The sequence below is a fragment of the Anthonomus grandis genome, chromosome 20 (genome assembly GCF_022605725.1).
Source record: "Anthonomus grandis grandis chromosome 20, icAntGran1.3, whole genome shotgun sequence".
In the NCBI taxonomy this organism is placed as follows: domain Eukaryota; kingdom Metazoa; phylum Arthropoda; class Insecta; order Coleoptera; family Curculionidae; genus Anthonomus; species Anthonomus grandis.
The window spans coordinates 339,186-360,321 of record NC_065565.1 but is presented as its reverse complement, the minus strand read 5'-3'; the positions used below and the strand labels follow the sequence as shown (position 1 = coordinate 360,321).

The following is a 21,136-nucleotide window of genomic DNA, read 5'->3' as shown; positions in this document are numbered from 1 at the left end:
TTTTAGCCACTCGTTGTGTAAAGGAAATTGCTAACCAATGCGTAACCGATTACCCTCTTGAAAGCCATGTACTTATGTTCAATTGCTTTGTCGACGACATTTTAACAGGATGTGCTACGAAAAAAGAGCTTATCAACCTCAGAAAAAATCTTGTCAATGTACTTAAACCTTATGGGCTTGAACTGGGAAAGTTTCATTCAAACGACCCTGAAGTACTATTTGATTTAATTCCTGAAATCTCTAGTGATTCTAATTACATTTTAAACGATGACTCCCAGAGTACGAAAACCTTAGGTATTTCCTGGAATTCAAACCAAGATTTATTTATATATACTTCAACCATTAAATCAATTTCTCAGCCTGTAACTAAGAGAACTATACTCTCGCTTATATCCCAAATTTTTGACCCTTTGGGCCTTCTAGGTTCCATGATAGTACAGGTCAAAATCCTTTTACAAAAATTATGGCTATTGAAAATAGATTGGGACGAACCAGTTCCCATAGACATTTTTAGAACCTTATGATGGACAAAAACTCTAACTGCTCTAAACTCAAATCCATTTAAGATAAATTATTACACAGATTCAACCATTGTACTTTGTTGGCTTTCTTTAGAGCCACGCCAGCTAAAAACTTATGTATGCAATAGAGTTTCTCAAATACAGCAACTAACTGACTGGTTCCATATAGCATCTGCTGAAAATGCAGCCGATATTATTTCGCGTGGTATTAATCCACAAGATTTAAAAACTTCTCGTTTATGGTGGCACGGACCACTATTCCTTTTAAAACCCTTAGAAAGCTGGACCAATGAAAATCATATTTCAAATTGCCATAAAGGAAAGTTCAATCCTGAAGTTTTGGAATCTATTATTCTTGCTTCAAGTAATATTACTCCAAATCCCATTTTTTATAAATTTTCCAATTATGTTAAGCTTACTAATGTCATAGCTTATTGTCTCAGATTTATTCAGAATTCAAGAGCACCCAAATCCTCACGTCAAGGTGGGAATTTAACACCCCTTGAGCGTGAAAATGCATGGACATGCATGGTAAAAATAATCCAAAATGAATGTTTTTCTAGTGACTTTAAAGATCTCCAATCTACGCATGGATTAAAGAAACAAAGTAATTTAAGGCCTTTCTAAATATATTCTAAATATTTAAATCCGTTTGTTGACAACAGAGGAGTCTTACGAGTTGGTGGACGACTTGAAAATTCAAGGCTTGACTATCAAGCCAAACAGCCTATACTTTTGCCACAAGGTCATCCTTTTACCAGTCTTGTCATATCTCATGAACATCAAAGGAATTTCCACTCCGGAACTCAATCCACTTTGTCTTTTGTAAGGCAAAATTTCTGGCCTATACATGGCAAATCCTCAGTTAAGTTAATCGCTAAAAAAGACGCTGGGGCAGTTCCATAAGTGACAGTGTTTAAGCTCTTCATCAGGAGAAGAGCGCCAAACAATCCGTTGAAGCTGCCGGTCTGCTTCATTGACTTGAACCTATCGGCGATACATTTTTTCTATATCTGCCGTAAAAACCACATTATGAGTTCTAAAATTTAACGTCATGGAAAATAAGTCGCGCTGTAAAACAGGCCCAGTTAATAAAATATCATTTAAAGAGACGCCATTACTACTTTTTGCCGAGGTATCAAATACGACGCGCAACTTTGTTGTAGTGCTGTCGAGTTTGGTTACCCCGTGATGTGGCAAATAATACACTGTTTCCGTTGGAAAGTTTATATTTTTGTATTTAATTTCAGACATATGGCCATATTCCTCCCCAAGTTCAAAATTTTTGAGTCCCCAAGTTCAAAATTTTTTTCAAGCAAACTTCAAACCGCCCGTTTGAAAGTCTTTTAAAATTTTCTACAAAATGTTTTTCACATAGTTTTTCTTGCGGCAAAAAATCCTGTTTAGAGTTTTCGCAATTTTCGATATTCCAAAATTTCTCAATATCCTTATGTAAATCATTATTTGTTATGGTTAGATTGCATAAAGAAAAGTCATTCATATTATTTAGGCTATTTATAGGATTAAAAAATAATGTGCCAGTTAAAACCCAACCCAATTTAGTGTTTTGTAACACTGCTTTATTACCTACAAGTTTAATTTGACCCACACATCAAAGGTCAAAAAATACATTGAAAAAAACACCTAACAAAAGATCTACAGGCCGTGACAAATAAAAATTCTCATCGGCCAATTTTAAATTATCTGGAATATTAACTTGAGCTGGGTCAAAAAAAATCTGCGGTAAGTTTTCTGTTATTTTTTCCACAATTAAAAATGATTGGGTTGATTGATAAGCATTATTTATAGAAATTATTTTAGTGTTTATTTTCCTTAAAATTTTATTTAAGGAATTATTAAGCCCCGCCACCGGCATATTAACGTTTTCTGGTTTAAAACCAAGTCTTTTTATTAAAGAACTAGTCATAAAATTGCTTTGTGATGCGCTATCAAGAATAGCTCGAACTTCGATATAATTTCCCTTAAAATCAACAACTTTAATCATAGCTGTAGCCAAAGGTACTTGTTTTTTATCCGAGCATAAACAATGCATCGTCACATTGAGTGAAGGCAATAAAACATCAGTACCAACGTCTGGTTGATCCGTATCAGTGGATAAAAAATTATTAGGTAATAAATCTTGAGTTGCAAGTAAAGTGTGAGTCATGAATCGGTGTGTGTTTGTATGTTTTGTGGCTCTCTTTCCCTCTCACCCTGGTGTATAGTTTGAACCCTGGGTGGAGCATTAGCTTTGACAAAAGTCGATGTATTGTTTAAACCACGAGTGTTAAAATTTTCACGATTAGATTGGCCTACGTTTTGATTTTGATTGGGATTATAATAAAAATGTTGTGGGTTTCTGTTTGTATCTTGCGACCTTCTTACTTTAGGAGTAAAATCACAAGTTTCGGCTCAATTTTACAGCCTTTATTTCGTACATTTAGGGTACGTATAGTTTACAACAACAACAAATCGAATCGATATCTCACACGTACAGATGCAGACGTAGTCGTAGGCTCAGCGAGAACGGGCCGCGTCGACCGGAAAAGGCCTCTCCTAGCGGAGGATCGCAATACTACAATCGTACAGTCCGTACTCAGTATAAATTGTGATGAAGCGGACAGGGTTGTATTAAGAAATTTACCATACCGCCGCCCTTGAAAGTACGAGGGGTAGTACGCAGTACAGAAACCACCAGAGTACCTTTCAATACAACATAAAAGTTAAAATTCACAAATTTTAAGCTAAATTTGAATCAAGCATGATTAATAACTAAAACAAGGTGTACAAATAGACTTAAAGTAACACATAGTAGCATAGAATTAACTTAGATATAAGATTAAGCAAAAAGTACATAATATACAAGTTAATAGTAGTGGAAAGACATAAATATAAATGCTCGTAAATATGCAGGGTTAAAAAAAAAATACATTAGTCACAATCGGGTTTATCGTCATAGATGGGTAGGACACACACTTTCACTACACTTCTTTTGAAAATGTTGCCATTAGCAGCACGTACACTAATTACCCTTGTTACACCGTCTTTGCCTGGATGAAGTTCGACTATTCGTGCAGTGGTCCACCTTGAAGAAGGGTTGTTCTCGTCTTTCAGGAGGACTAAGGCTCCAAGGAGGTTTGGATCGTTGCCCTTGAATCTCCACTTGGCTCTCTCGTGTAGTGTGTGTAGGTATTGTTCTGACCATCTGCGCCAAAAATGCTGTACCATGGCTTGAAGCATTTGGTATCGGTTTAGACGATTGGTTGGAGCTTGCTGCAGATTCGTATCAGGTACCATGTTTAAAGCGTGGCCAACCAGAAAGTGTCCAGGCGTGAGCATTTCCAGGTCAGAAGGATCGTTGCTTAAGGGAAGGAGGGGACGGGAATTCAATACTGCCTCTACTTGAACCACAAATGTATAAAATTCTTCGTAAGTAAGAGGATTATCGTCGGATATTACACGTCGCAGGTGGTGTTTAAAAGATTTTACAACGCTCTCCCATAAACCACCAAAGTGTGGCGATCGCGCGGGAATGAAATGAAATTGTACCATGTTAGTTTTTAAGTAGGATTGAAATTCGTTTGTTTCGTGGAGTTTATAAATTTCTAGTAGTTCACTGTTCGCTCCGACAAAATTAGTTCCGTTGTCGGAATATAAATGCTGACAAAGACTTCGTCGAGAAACAAACCGCTTGAGCATAGCCAAAAAACTTTGAGAAATCAGGTCTGTGACTAATTCCAAGTGTACAGCCTTCGTGGCTAGGCACACAAAAACGCATAAATAGGCTTTAATATATTTTTTATTTCTTAATTTTTAATTTTTAATGAGAAAGAATCCCGCATAGTCCACACCTGTGTGGAGGAAAGGTCTGGAAGGGTTAACTCGTGGATCAGGAAGATTTCCCATAAGCGCATTAAGGGGTTTAGGATTATTCCTATAGCATTGTAAACATTTACGAATGACATGCTTTACTGAAGATTTACCATGAACTGGCCAAAATCTTTGCCTAATAAATGATAGGGTCGATTGCACCCCTGGATGAAAATTTCGTATATGTTCATATCTTATAATTAGATTGGTTAAAGGATGACCTCGGGGTAGTAGCATGGGATACTTCGATTCATAGTCAAGGGAGGAATTTTCGAGTCGTCCACCAACACGTATGACTCCTCGAGAATCAAGGAATGGGTTTAAAGTTTTTAACTTACTGTAAGGCTTGAGCTGATTTTTAGATTTAAGGGTTTTGATGTCGGTATAGAAACATTCATTTTGTGTCATAAGAACCAGGGTGATTAGGGCGTTTTGACGTTCTAGGGGTGTTAACATTCCAATTTGAAGTGATAACTTGGGCAATTTGCAGTTTTTAATAAATCGAAGGCAGTACGCAGTTACGTTGACTAATTTATTGTAGTCGGAAAACTTGTCAAATAAGGGGTTTCTTACGACATTGGTGGAAGCAAGAACTATTGATTTGGGATTTATTTCCAGAATTTCTGGATCGTTTGTTTTACGACAAAAATTAGAAATATGATCATCTTTGGGCCAATATTCTGTCGGTTTGGATAAAAATGATGGACCGTGCCACCACAATGAAGAATTTTTTAAATCTTTGGGACTGGTGCCTCTGGAAATAATGTCGGCAGGATTTTCGCCTGATGCTATATAATGCCAGTTACTTATCTCAGTGAGATGCTGGATTTCAGCTACTCGATTACAGACATAAGTTTTTAATTGGCGGAGTTCTAAAGAGAGCCAGCAAAGAACTATTGTCGAGTCAGTATAGAAGTGAATTTTGTCAGGGTTGCAATTTAAAGCATTTATAGTCTTGTTCATTAAACGGGATAGGATTAAAGCTCCACATAGCTCAAGGTGAGGTAAGGTTACGGCCTTCAGGGGAGCTACGCGACTTTTAGCGCATAAAAGATTAACAAAAATATTGCCAAAAGAATCTAGAGAACGTATGTAAATTGTCGCTCCAAATGCATTTACTGAGGCGTCACAGAATCCGTGGAACTCAATAAAAATGGCATTTTTGATAGTGACTTGCCTAGGGATTTTGAAGTAATTGACCAAAGACAAATGGTAAGTGAAGTTTTTCCAGATTCGAAAAATATCGGGGGGAACAGGCTCATCCCAATCTATTTTTAACAACCACAATTTTTGAAGAAGCAGCTTGACCTGAACTACTATTGGCCCTAGGAGGCCTAGCGGGTCAAAGATTTGGGAGATTAGGGAAAGTATAGTTCTTTTGGTTACAGACTTAGAGTTGGATTTGATGGTTGATGTATATATAAATAAATCCTCTTTGGAATTCCAAAGAATACCTAGAGTTTTGGTGCTCTGATTGTCAGAAAGAACTACATGGGTGTCACCTTCAAGATTTATGTCTGACAAGACATCGGGTTCATTTGAACAGAATTTTCTTAAATCGAAACCAAAGTCCTTAAGCAAGGCAACAAGGTTTTTTCTGAGGGTAATGAGTTCCTCTTTTGTATTCGTTCCTGTAAGGATATCGTCAACAAAGCAGTCTTTTAGTAAAACTTGACTTTCATGGGGATAGTCCTGTGCTGAACGATCAGCTATTTCTTTGATACATCGAGTAGCCAAGTAGGAAGAACTGGCCATGCCGTAGGTAACGGTATTAAGCATGAAATGTTTAAGGGTTTCATTTGGGTTGTCCCGCCAAATTATGCGCTATAAATTGCGCTGGCTGGGTTCCAATAAAACTTGGCGATACATTTTGGCGATATCACCAATGAGCACAAAATCGTGCTTACGAAATTTTAAAATAATTGAAACGAGATCATTCTGGACGTTGGGTCCGACCTTAAGTGTGTCGTTGAGCGATAGTCCGCTACTGGATGCGCAAGAAGCATCGAAAACAACTCTCAGACGGGTTGTAGTGCTGTCACCCTTCTCAACACAGTGGTGGGGTAAATAGTAGGATGGATATTGAGAACTAATGGGTTGTTGATCTGGATTTATTTCGGACATATGGCCCATAAAAATATATTCTTTTATGAAATCGGTATATAGCCCTTTGATTTCAGGGGATTTACTGAACTTTCGCTCTAGGGAGAAAAAACGTTTTAAAGCTGGTTGTAATGAGTCACCTAGCTCAAAAACACTGGGTTTGGTAGGAAGGTTTACCATAAAACATCCTGTAGAATCAAGCTGAGTTGTGGCCTTAAAATGCTCTTCACATTCGAGCTCTTCCCTAGAGAGAGTCGCACAAGTACCTTTAAATTGTTCTGTGGTTTCCTCAGTCAACCAAAATTTTTCTAAACTATTTTGAAGTACATTGGTAGAGAAAAGCGACTGGGTTTGGGTGTTAGGATAAGAAATATTGGATAGTAGCGATATTGGACCGCTGATGACATATCCAAGTTGGGTTTCTTGAAGAATAGGTCCGCCTCTGGATGTTTTTATTTGTTCGGAACCAAGGAGTTCATAAAACAAACCAGCACCAATCAAAATGTCAATTTCTGATGGTGTGTGAAAACTGGAGTCGGCAAGAATTATATGGTGGGGAATTTTTTAATTAGAAATGTCAACAGGACACTGGGATGTGAGCTCTGTGATTTTGTCAATCACTAAAGCGGGCATTTTAGCTGAGAAATTACTAACTCTAGATCTAAATTCAAGCTGGGTTCGTTTGGTTAAGTCCGTCATGTCTGGGCCTATACCAGAAACTGAAATATTAACTGTTTGAGAGGGTAAATCAAGAATTTTAAATAATTTCTTGCTGATAAAATTGAATTGGCTGCCGTTGTCCAAAATGGCCTTACAGGCAATGGGATTATGATTTTTGTCATATACATATAGGGATGCCGTAGACAAAAGGACAAAAGAATTTGGATTTTGGCTTGTGCAATGCAAATTCTGTGTATTTTGACTCATATTAGGTGGAGTTGAATATTCAGATTCATGAAATTGACTTGTGGCTTCATCAATAGGGTTAAAATTTGTGACATGATGGCCTAGATTAGAATTTTCACAGACAGTGCTATGATGGGTGGCATGGTGACTTGGATTATTAGAATTAATAGGTGCAGCTCGAGAAGGGCTTGGTGAATTGGCATTTTGGCCTGGATTGGTGCTTCGATGGTTTAAAGAATTGTGGGGCTTAAAGATGGTACCTCGACTGGGCTGAGAAGGGTTGTGAGGCATTGACCCAGAGTAAAGTTGGTGGTGAGGCTGAAAAGAGGCATTACTGCTACTGTTATTATTAACTTTAAAGCTAGCTGCATGATTAGGTTCTTGGTGCAAAAGTGTATAGTGTCTGCCTTGACATCTGCGGCAGTTATGGGTTGACTGACAGTCTCCTTGTCGGTGTCCTGGCCTCAAGCAGTTAGTACATAAATTTCCCTTTTTAGCCTCAAAAAACCTACCTGATATAGGCAAATCTGTAAACCTTTTACATGCATAAATAAAATGGTTATTTTTGCAAATAGGGCACAATGAATTTGAATTAAAGTTTTGAGACATTAAAGTTTTATGGGTATAAGATTTTTCAAATTTAATTTGAGTTTTTTTTGTGTTTAATTTAAAATCTACAGATTCTAAAAATCTGCAGCGTTGGGATAAAAATTTTATAAAATCTTGAGTAGTGGGTTTATCAATGTCTTTGGAATACATTTCCCATTCTGTACGGGTCTTAAAATCAACTTTAGTATTTAAAATATAAATTAATAGAGTACACCACTGGTCAACAGGTTCATTTAGGTTTTTTAGGGATTTAAAATTATTTTGAAATGAATCTAATAATTTTCTTAGTTGGGTGTGGCTTTCGTCTTTTATTATAGGCAAGTCAAAAATACATTTAACATGTGAATGTACAATTGCCTTTGGATTATCATATCTTTCCTGTAATAAAGACCATGCAGTAGAATAACTGTGCTCTGTAGCTGCTAGGGAGCTAATTATTTGAGCAGCTTCACCCTGTAAAGTCGATTGCAAATAATAAAACTTTTCAATATTGTTTATTTGCGAATTTTTATCAATAAGGGAGATAAAGGTGTTCCTAAAGTTGCTCCAGGACTCATAGGAACCATTGAATTTGGGTAATGGTATGGGGGGCAAGCGTGGACCATATTGACCTCCAGATTGAAATAGGGGTAAAGAAGCCACTGAGTTCGGGCTAAGCTGGTCACTTGGACATGTGACATAGTTATTTTGTCTAAAATTAATTTAGCATTGGTTATGGTACTATAGAATAACTCTTCGAAATCAGACCTCTCTTGGTCTTGTTCTTTTGTTTCTTCAAAGTCATTTCGAAGACATATCTGTTCAATTTCCAATTGAATAGTTTCAAACTCACTAAAAATAGCTTCAATCCTGCCTAAACGGGTGGTTAAATCTATTTTTAGTGCAGGATTTTCTAAAACGTCACATTTTGTTTCTAAAAATTGTTGAAACCGACATATTTGGTTTGTTAAAGCGTCACGGTGACCTACTAGTTTGTTATAAGGCTCTATTTGTTCAGCTATTTGAGCTTGTTCCGAATCATTTAGGTTAGAAGCGCTTTTTGACTTCTTTTTAGTCATTTTCGCAGTTTACGAGAGGCGTATGGGCTTGTTTAAAAAATACAAAGGGATTGTATGTGGGTGTCTATGGTTAAATAAAATAAAATTGCATTAAAACATAAACACACTTGCGTCGTGGGCGGGTAAAAATAGCATAAATCAGGGCGATATAGCTAAAATATAGGTTAAAATACGTAAAAACGCAATAAAACATAAAAATGTGGTTCAAATAATTGCAATATTTTAATAAAATGCACGGGGCAATAAAATGGATCGGACTGACCTTAATATTATGCCAATTCAAAATATATTTCGTTTGGCTGCATCGGGAGATCCGCCATACTCGTTGCTGCTGTGTGCCGGTTGCCGGTTAATGGCGTGGCCTCAGGATTTGTCGGGTTATCCGAGCTCGATAGGACCAAAAAGATGTGGGTTTCTGTTTGTATCTTGCGACCTTCTTACTTTAGGAATAAAATCACAAGTTTCGGCTCAATTTTACAGCCTTTATTTCGTACATTTAGGGTACGTATAGTTTACAACAACAACAAATCGAATCGATATCTCACGCGTACAGATGCAGACGTAGTCGTAGGCTCAGCGAGAACGGGCCGCGTCGACCGGAAAAGGCCTCTCCTAGCGGAGGATCGCAATACTACAATCGTACAGTCCGTACTCAGTATAAATTATGATGAAGCGGACAGGGTTGTATTAAGAAATTTACCAAATGTAATAACGAATTATGTTTACGGCCGCAATGGTTACACCCTGCTGAAAGACAAGAATTATGATCATGAAATGGGCGCAAACAATTAATACACAGTTTATGTTTTTTAATTTCATTAAAAAGTTCTTTGTTATTCATATTTTGTATTTTGTAACATTGAAAATTTAAATGATTTTTAGTACAAAATGCACAGCTTACTTTTCCAGTGATAATATGACTGAGTACCTTATGGTGCCCCTTATTATCACTCATCTTACCTTTATTTTCAAGTGTCTCCAGAAAATTACACCGTTTTGTCAAAAATTCCGTTAGCTGTGTTATTGACGGAAATTCTATACCCTCTTTATTTAAATATTCCTCCCATTCGCGCTTTGTGATAGAATCTAATTTTGAGGTTAACAAATAAATTAAGAGGGTACACTACAAAAAATATATATGTAAATTTCAGTAATTTTACGTTGGCCATAATGGGACCCACGTAAAGTACCGTAAAATTACCACATATTTATTTTGACAGTTTTAAGTCATTTGTACTGTAAACTTTTCCTTTATTGGTTCTGTAAAGTTTTATGTAATATATAGCTTAAATTCATATAGTTTTTGTATATAATCAGTATTTTTCCCACTGAAATTTACCTTACTTATAATTGAAAATTATTTTTTTCCGTAATATATTGCTAAAAGCATATTCTCTTTTCTCATAATTTTACATAATATACACCTTAAAATAATTTAGTTTCTGTATATATTCAGTATTTCCTCGAATGAAATATACCTAACTTATAATTGAAAATAATCTTATTCCGTAATGTGTTTCTGAAAGCACTAACATTTTTCAGGATAAATTTTACGTAATATATATACTATTAGTTTTATTTTTAAAATATTGGTTATTGAATTTTATGTAGGTAATATTCTGTAAAAAATACATGTTTAAATTAAGTTAATAAAAATTTATTTCTTAAATCCAGTAACAACTTCACAAACCGCTATCTTTTGATATTTTTCTTGTTAATAATTTGTGAATAATAATTATGAAAATAAAAATTAGAATATATACAAGAAAAATCTTTTTTATAATAATTAATAACAGCTTTAAGAATAATAAAAATTAAAGAATTTATATTCTTTTAAAGAAAGAATAATATAAAATGGTTACAAATCTTAAACTTATAATAATAATTAATATAATTAGATATTATGGAAAAAAAAATATTTAAAAAATCCTTATACATATACCTATAAGTAACAAAATTAATTCTTAATATGTAATTAAGAGTATTTTAAAAATATTAACACAAAATTCTTATTCTTGAAAATTATTTGTTAATAAAATAATTAATACCAGTTTGAAAAGAAATGCCAAAAATTGAGAATGAAGTCCTTAATAACTAAGATTAATTTTTAATAACCAATAATTATTAATATTATAAAACTTATACAAAAAACTCCTTAATAACAACGAAACATCCTTAACAATTAAAAATAATTTTTAGAATAATTACATTTAAAAATAAAAAAAAAATGTTTATTAATATTTTGAGAACTCCTTATTTAATAGTTTAAAAGACTATTAACAAAAGTTGATACAACCAAATATCATTTCTACAGTTAAGAGTACTTAAATTTTTGTGTATATTTATTCTAAAAATTATAAAAAATCAACAGAAGTCAAAACTCTATTAATTGTTTATAAAAAAACATAAAAAAATTAAAACAAAGTAACTTAATGAATAATTTTTTTTAGTTATTATAAATTATGCAAGTTTATTTAACAATGAAAAAATCTGGATTTTAATCCAGTATCCGGGTGGATTTTAAATATGTAGCGTTGTATGAGTTTCAGCGTTACGTATGTTTTTGGTGGATTTTTTATATTTAAATTGAAAAAGATCGCAAACGTACTTTGAAAGCTTCTTCCAGGGTTTCGTATCCCTCGCTACCTATTTGTTGTTTTTCCAAATATATCCAAAAAGGGGATATATTGTCTGAAATAAGAATACCATTAACATCTTTTGAGTTACTTAAAGATTCAGAGATTAGAGGGACACAAAGTCAATGGTCTCAAAAGATGACATCTTTTGAGACCATTGACTTTGTGTCCCTCTAATCTCTGAATTTTTATTATCAAGAGGTCTCTTTGAGAAAAATGGACTACTTTTTTGAATTACTTAAAGATTATTATTTTAGAAATGTTTTTTTATCATTAAATGTACTTTATAGTTAATCACAAAAATTATGTTTAAGTACGGCATTTAGACGTTACATTAAGATGTTAGGATACATTATTATTTAGTTTTTTTATTTTGGTAAAAACAGGAATATGTAACTCTCTTGAATATTTTTTTTAATGAAATTTAAAAATATAGCTAATGTTGTTTTTTAACTGTTTTTTTTTAAAGAATATACAATTAAAACTTTCTTTTATAGTTAAATATTTAACAGTTAACAATCAAACGGTAAATATACGGATCATTTAAAACATCAAAATATCCCCAAAAATGCTTATGTAACTCTCTTTTACAGAAAATATACACAAAGGTAAGTTTTGTAACAGTTTATTATCTAGTAAAAAAATAAACAAATACAATATCAAAGCTAAATTAAAACATTAAAAAATTCTTAAGTCACTTTAAAACATAACTTTGGCTTAGTATTAAATACTTCCAACCTAAATATAAACGTAGAATCAAAAAAAAAACAAATTGCCGCTTATCAATTAACTCAAAGTTAAGCAAACACTAACCTAGGTAGATTTTATGTTTAAAAAAATCTAGAGACAACTTAACAGAACATAAAAATTAAAAAAAAAACATAAAATTCAAAAAGGATTCTGTTTATACCTTAGCTATACAGCTTCTACAAGTTTTGAAAAAAATCCAAATAGTACATTGGCACACACTTTTTTTTCTCAATTAGGTCTAATAATCCTTTTTTCTTGGCATCAGAAATTCCTGGTTTTTTAGAATATGCGTTTTGCAGTTCAATGTAATCAAAATTTATGATTTTCCTTTCACTTATTATTTCACTTTCCGTATAATTTTCATTGTAGCTGTATTTAAAAAATAAAGTGTTTGGTTTATTTTTTTCTACCCGTATTACTTTTAAATCATTAAACCTAACATTTCGGGGATTTACAAACAGATCGGCAGAAAGCTTTTTTATATCAAGCATGTCCTTAAAACAAAGTTCATTAACTTTATAAGATTTATTTGTTTTTTTAGCATTTCTTATTATACTTATGTATTGTTCGGGTACGTAAATTGGGTTGGCTTTTTAAAATTTTGTAATTTCTGACTCAATTCTAGCATGAACGCTATCACCTTCACTTTGACTGTGTCCCTTAATTAAAAATTTATGTGTTAGGGAATTAATATTCAATTTATTTACTGCAAAGATGTAAAGAGCTAAAATAAATTTGTTTTTATTTTGTCTCGGACAATTATCCGAGTAAAATATTACATCTAGATTTTCTGAGTGTTCTTGAGTTAAGCCTTCTAAATATTTCAAAATTCAAGTCCCAATATCATCGGCTCCTCTTAAGCATTGGCCTTCATGCCATACATAACAAGTACCTTCGGTTTCTTTTATATCAAAAATGGTCAAATTGAATACATTTAGTTTAGAAACATAGTAAAAAGAATTTGCTTGTCCCATTGGACATGGTAAAACTTTTTGGAGATCGTACACTAACACTTTTATATTACCGTCCATATTCTGCTTATCTGTCTCCTTCTCTAATCTGCTTAGCTCTTTCTCTTGTATATGCTGATTATACTTTTCTTCTAATTTCTTCATTTCTTCATCTGTTGCATTTTGATATTTAATACAGAGCTCGCACTGATCTTTTTTTGGCAAATGGAATGCAATATTATATTCTTCATTAAATATTTTGCTATAAAGCTGGTAGTTTCCAAAATCTTGATTTTTTTCTTTGCTCAGACTTACATAGTCCCTGTGAATATCCATTAAACTTTTTCCTCCTTCTATATACTCTTTGGTTGTTCTGCTTCGACAGTAATGACTGTCAATTCTAGGTATTGAATTAATATGGTTTCTTATTTGGGTTTTAATTTCATCGCTTATCTTTTTATGATTTTGGTGCCTCCCCCTTTTGTCTGTCTCAATCACTGTCCCACTTTCGCAGCTTTTTTGTTTTTTTAGTACCGTCTGAATTGTTCTGTTATTTATGGCTAACGTTGCCATAAAAAATTTTTTACAAACACGTACCTTTGTGCTTGATATTATAAAATGGAATGCATTATTCGGGTTTCTAGGCTGTTCAGTATTGCTATACTTATATTTTGAATTTATTGACGTCATGTTAGATGAAATGTATTCTCGTTGCTTATTAATATCTCCGAGACTATAATATTCATTAAAAATATGTAATCGTTGTTCCTCCAAAATTTTAATATAGCATTTCAAACGACATTTCTCATTGCAAGGTGACTGAATGGATTTTTGCGGATGTTCTCTTTGCATTTTAATTTTTGTTCCATCTTCATTTTTTTTTATTTGTGTGGAAACGTAAGCTTTTCTTGTATTCCTTAATATTTTTGTTTGATTTTTTTTCCATAATAATACATTTTTCTTTTTCCTTTTACCCATTTGTTTTATTTCAGTCTTATTTATAAGTTTTCGTTTTTTTGGTTGATGTATATTCTCTTCTTCCGATGTATCAGAATTATTTGGCGAGTTTGTATTCTCGTATAATGGATCCTTTATACTATCATCTGATCCAAATGGATCATGTTCCTCATCAGATTCTGATGAAGATGATGTCGATGATGAGTCAGATGAATTCGGTGATGAACTGCTTGAAGAGGTTGACGAGCATCGCACTGAGGTTCCTAAAAGAAATAATTAAAACCAAAATATTCAATCTTACTTTTTTTACCTTGGAACAACGTATTAGTTTTGATTTTGAGTGCCAACATCACTACTATCCTGGTTCTGAATTTCTTTAAAATGAAAATCTATATTTTCTAAGAATTTGGAAATAGTAAAATTTAGTGTTATAGTTATTAAGTATTTGCATATTCTATACCTTCAAAATCAGTTGCTGTGATTGGATCTTCTTCTGAAATATTTGATATGATTGTTTTATCTTGATAAACACACGATGATGAACTGCTCGTAGATGGTATTGATAAGCAGGACAGTAAAGATTCTAGAAGATAAATTAAATAGAAACACCTATATAGTCTAAATTAAAAATTTTTTTTGTTACCTTGCAAGGGAGCAGATATTTGAAAAGAGCCGAACTGCTGACCCTGTTTATAGATTTGTGATGTTTTTTCAGATTGACAGTTTTATTTTTCTTAAAAATTGAAATTTATCTAATTAAGCTTTACGGCTATTGCCTATTTACTATTCTACCTTCGAAGTCCGCCGATATGAGCTGATTTTCTTTTGAAGTATTTGTTGTAAGTATTTCATCTTCTTGAATATTTGTTACCATTTTTAAAAAGCGCAAGCTTCGATTTTCATACGTTCCAGTCATTTTAATCTGCAAACAAATTACAACATAAATTATTTTTATAGGGGTAAGCAAAAACGTGAAAAACAGTATTCAAACAGCACGAATACCTGCTAAAAAGATGTATACTACAACTGTATACTATACACTGCAAGGACGTATTATTATCGAACGTATTTAATTAAGATTTGCTTAAGCTGATCGCAATGTTACGTCATAGCAAACACTAAGGATGTGACGTAACTGTTTCAACAATCCAATTAAATAATATACCTTACTTATAAACATGCAGTATATTTTCTTAATTGAGGCAAAGGGTTTTGCGTAAAAGAATTTAAACTCATTTGATGGATTAACAAAGACAGAAAACTTCGAAACCGCCTAAAGATACATAACAACGCCGTAAGCTGTTATGTTTGAGTAGCAGAAATAGTAAAATCTTGTAAAAAAAGTAACAATTGAAAAATTATCCCTTTTATTTCACCTTGTATGTTATTTTGGCTATTCACCATTTTTCAATTGAAAAAAATTTAAATTTTGATACGTTAAACCCTATGTTGCGTATTAAAATAACTTACTGTATACACGGAATTAAGACAAAATATCTTAAGAAAAACGTTACATTTTGGAATAAAACAAAATTAAATTAACATTGCTAGTCAAAGACATTACAAGCCAAAATGTTTCTTTTTTTCTTATAACTTATCAACACTATTTAATATTTTTTAATGCCAAAAAGTAATATTTCAAAATGTAACCCTCTTTTAGATAAAATTAATATAATTTTTACTTACCAAAAAAAAATCAACGTTATAACTCAAATTTTAACACTCTTTAACAGGAAAAACACTTATAGTCCAGGACGATTAGACTTTCTCTGCTGAAAAAATCCCATCTGGCTGAATTTTTTACCAGAGCTTCTTTTTGACATTACCAATCATCCCTCAAAAGTCCCCATGAATCCAAGTGGAGCTTTTTTTTATGGGGGGTCAAAGGTCACAAAAAACACTTTTTTACAAATAACATCGAAACTATCAATCCTACGATAAAATGAGCTATTACCTTTTTTGTTCAGTATGAAATTCTCCACAAAAAAGGTCTTATGCATTTTTTTCGTAGAGGTCATTTTTTTATAGAAATTTTACTTTCAATGATGGACATTGAAAAAATTGTAAAATATTGTACTTTTTTCCACGTCACCATAGAGGTAAAGTACCAGACGCGTTTTTTTTTCATGTGGTCTCCCCAATAGGCCTAATCCACGAAGCTACAAAGAAAAAATGAAGTAAATAGGATTTTTTATTTAGTCATCAGTGTGACTAGATGCGGCATCTTCCAAGTCTTCCCCAACTTCAAGTGTTGAGCACAAAAAATTCATTGGATCTAAATTTTCATCAAATTCAATGTTTTTGGACTCTTCATTGTCCGATTTTATGTTTAAACAAGATTGTCCATGGCAGTAGCCGCAAATCGGAGAGCAGTGTAGTCCAAGTTTCCTACATCCGCAATTAGCTCCACAACCTTTCGTACAATTACAAAAGATTGTGTTTAATAAAACATCAGGAGCAGGTGGCAATAACGTTTGTATTGGCTGTAAATAATTATCAACCATGGTCCATCCCCAATCCAATGGATTCAAATTCTTACCAAGCCATTTCTGGACTTGATAATAAACACGACATAAATGTGATTAAGCTGCACTCGATGTCGGTGGTAGCATTGAAAGTTTAACAGCTTTATCGTATCTTGTCGATTTCGCGAAGCAATTATATCGATGATGGTCAAGAGATTCTTCGCGCGGTGGAGCACCATATATCGCTAATAACGCTTTGATACCGCTTGTGAAAATATTATCTGGGGAGCATTGTTCCTCATTAAATATTTTAGCTGCATCTCTGATGTCACTTCTCTTCTCAAAAATTTTAATGGCTTTTGCCTTGCCTTTATTGAAAAGAGCAGATGTCGTGTCACATCCAGTCAAAGCGTGCAAAAATAAAATGAGTGGTTTAATAGCAATATGAGTATCGAAACTTTTCGAAGAATATATAACTGTATCAATGTGTGATTTTCCAGGTTTCATAAAGTAAATATCTTTATTCTCAGGCACGAGAGCTGTCAATAAAACCAATAAATCTACATCATTTCCAACAATTATACTCCGATTTTCATTCGTCAACTCAATTGCAGTATTGATAATGAGAACATCAGCATCATCCTCTGCTTGCACGACGTTTATATGATTTAGTTTCAATTTTTCTGATAACATTGTAATAAATCGCTGTTTATTATTGACATTGGAGAGAAATTTCTCTTGAGTTGTTGTCAGAGTCATTGATGGATCAAACATGATTTCTGTGGTTGTACCGGTTTTTGCTAATCGTCGTTGCTGTTCCATTGCTTTTGTGTTGTTACATTGATTGTTATAACCGTCGAAAACAACGGTAACGTTCAAACCAAAGTGGTTTCGTAAATAATGAACATAACAATCAAAAATAGCATCATATGTAACATCTCGATTCCACACGACTCGATGCAAAAGAAATCCGCCATCAATAATATATGTGTCTTGAAGAGGAGTTAATTCTAGGGACACTGGTTGAAAAGAATCATATAAAGCTGATTTCTTGGTCTTGCGCATTCCCATTTCATCAAAAAGAGCCAATGGATATGGCGCTAACTCATATTGGAGAAATTCTCGTAGTTGATCTTCAAATTTTTTTGTTACACTTATACGTTGAAATAGCAACAGTGGATCTATAGCGATTTTCGTATCGTGAACTTTAACAGAAGAAGTAACACTTAATAATGGAAGGACCCTGTGCATACGTTTAAGCTTTATATCTGAGAATTTTTGACCCATTACTGTCTTCATGGAAGCTACACCGATTTCATAAGCATTATGACAATTTATTTTATCGTCACCAATAATTCCACTCGAAATGGACATAATGTGATTGATTTCTGGGAATGGATCATGAGAAGAAAACCAATCCAATACTTTTTTGATGTCGTCATTGTCACGGTCTACTCGAGCGTCTCGTGCATCTACATGTTGGTCTGCTGTATCTAAACGGACGTTACATAATTTCTCTATACCCTCGCTGATAGTATTCATAGCATGCATACCATACACCCATTTTACCAAAACACTTTCTTGTGTACTTCTCCCACGTGCAACGCCACCCTCTGTTTTCATGGATTTCATCAATGATTGTTCGATGATCATGTCGCTCCAAGTTCCACAATATGATTTATTAGATCGTCGAATAGTGAAAAATCCCTCTGTAAACTTTTTAAATGCATTTTCTTCCATAGTCAGATGTAACTTAGACATATCCTGAAGGTATAAATGTGCTGATTTTGCATAGAGGAAATGTCCTGACGCATGAAAATAAGGGAGCATATTTTTTATAGAATTTAAGTGTGCATTCCAATCTCCCATTCGCTCAGCCCTAATGAACTCTTTTGCAATTGATACCATTCGGAAATATTGAACCCATAATCGCGCCGTAGGACCTCTATTCTCACATTCAAATAATTTTTCATTAAATTTGTCCACCAATAGATCAACCATATCGGAATTTTAAATTTCATCAAATAATAAGATACGCATCATTACTTGTTTAACAGTACCATCAAGAATTCCAACATTTTCATCGATATTAATATTTTTTCCGATTATTGTCGCCAAAGCCAGATGGAGAAGTGTATGAGCTCTGATAGCTCTCGCATAAGCATGACCATCCAACATTTTTTCAACAGAGTTTGTAGCATAAATGACACTCAAAACATCTTTGAGACCACTCCCAGCCATGATATAACCAATTGATCCGAGGAACGACATAAGTAAATGAAATTCGCCTAGTATTACTAGCAGGCTGATGAATGAACGGTAGAAATAAAACACGAGATGTTGAAAAATTGAGGTCGTCAGTCAACAGTAACTCCATAAAATTATTCCAACCTGGAACCTTTGATATAGAACGCCACTTTCCATACATCCATAACAAATCAACTTTTCGGATAAATGACAGGGGTCTTGAATCATCATAATCGAGATTTTCCATGGTAATTTTGCTCAACCCAGTGTTACCATAATGTTCATAAACTTCAATTGGAACTTCAGCAATTTTTGCGATTTCAGTAGCCACTGGGATGGTCATCAATCTTGCAATTGGATCCTTTGCGATGACTGAACTTAGTGGTGTAATCATTTGTATTACTCCCATTATGTGAATGGTATTATGACCATCGATTGTATAAACATTATTATCAGCATTATCAGCAGCGAATTGTATAAATGTTCCAGTTTCAGGTGGTAATATGAACGGTTGAGGATGGTGAATAGCAGCAACTTCATAGAGAAGTGTATCTTTATATGATGATGATAATCCCAAGCTTGATAATATGTCAAGAATGCGCCTAGACCCAAATCTTCTATGTAGAAAAACTGATAAGCCAATTTGTAAACGCGGTATGAAGGATCGTGGTCGCACTGCTGACATAATGCAATGACTCAAAGCAGTACACTTTAATTTCAGTGGCTCCAGCTTTCCTTTTTTATTTTTAATGATAATTTGTTCCAATAAATATTGCAGACTTTCAGGAATATCTTCATTAATATTGTCGAACATTTGATTTGTAGGAGGATAGTAATCGCTATTAATAGGTGTGGATTGAATATCTTCTCGAATGATTGCTGCAGCGGCCTCTAAAATTCTGAATCGTTCTTCTTTTTCATCGTATTTTCGATTTTTATACCAGATTTTGTTCAAGATATCATGACAAACATCGGAGAAGCAAATCATAGTCGAACTTCGACTCTTCGTGGTAATGCCGATTTTTTTACCGTACTTTTCAACGAGTTTTGATTTGACGGTAACATCGTCAGGAACAAAATCTGTACATACCTTTTTCAACTCAGATAACGTGAATTGACAGTCATCGTTATTTTCGATGTAATGAAAAATTTCTTCCATTGCTGAAGAGATCCTCATATCTTGGGGTCTCCCATGCTTTTGGAGTGATAAAGGTCGCGCGAAAGAGACGTAGCACTCACTGTGATATTTCGCATTTACTGCTACTAAATCTTCTTCATAAACAATACGATTTTCAACTAGCCTACCAAGCGAATCATTACGCTTTTGAGCTGTAGCAAGCACTGTCGATTTAAATGTCGATGTGGAGACCTGCTTGATTTTTCGCCGACGACTCATAGAAACTCGTCTTTCATGTTCTTCAGAACACTCCAATCCACAAAATAAACAATTTTTGTCGAATTCAAATTGCTCGCTCTCGGCAGAACGCATTCTTCGCCGAGGAGGGCTAGCAGTCGAGGTACTGGGGACAGCATCTCGCTCCCTTTTAGCCGCAGTAATACTACTTGCCCGAGTATATTCCTTGCGACACACCACGTGTACTTTTATCGTATCGACACTCCGCAAAAATACAATTTTTCCATCATTTCGCTCGATACTGGCGTCACGTAAGGTTTTAATACCGCGCTCGACACAAACAGTCGCTCCGTCTGACAGCGATTTGTCGCAAATTATGCAATTTTCGGCCATTTCTCGATAAGTAGGTGAATAATATCACTAAAAAACTGTGAGAAATTATTCTACACGTCTGTTTACAACTGAGAATAACAGAATACTGGCCTGAAGACTGGTCAAATGACGTCAATGTCCCACAGCCAGGTATACAGTGACGCACATACGACCATAGAAAAAAAGGGCCAGCTGTGCTCTAGGTCACAAGGGGGAATACCCATAGAGCCCCTACCATAAATATTCAACGAGAAAACGATTTCAAAACACGTTTTGACTCGAATTTTATGATTTTTGACAGTTACGACACTTTGACCGCAATTTTCTGCAAATCGAAG

At 34.0% G+C, this 21,136-nt stretch overlaps 1 protein-coding gene across 1 annotated transcript; it reads right to left on the bottom strand.

Moving 5' to 3' along the window:
• Positions 1–13,266: 13,266 nt before the first annotated feature.
• LOC126747852 (uncharacterized) lies at positions 13,267–14,892 on the bottom strand. Its single transcript, XM_050456756.1, has 2 exons — positions 14,671–14,892; positions 13,267–14,623 (listed from the first exon to the last, which is right to left on the bottom strand). The coding sequence occupies exons 1-2, from the start codon at positions 14,708–14,710 to the stop codon at positions 13,284–13,286; spliced, it is 1,380 nt and encodes a 459-aa protein (XP_050312713.1). The 5' UTR covers positions 14,711–14,892; the 3' UTR covers positions 13,267–13,283.
• Between the last annotated feature and the right edge of the window lie 6,244 nt (positions 14,893–21,136).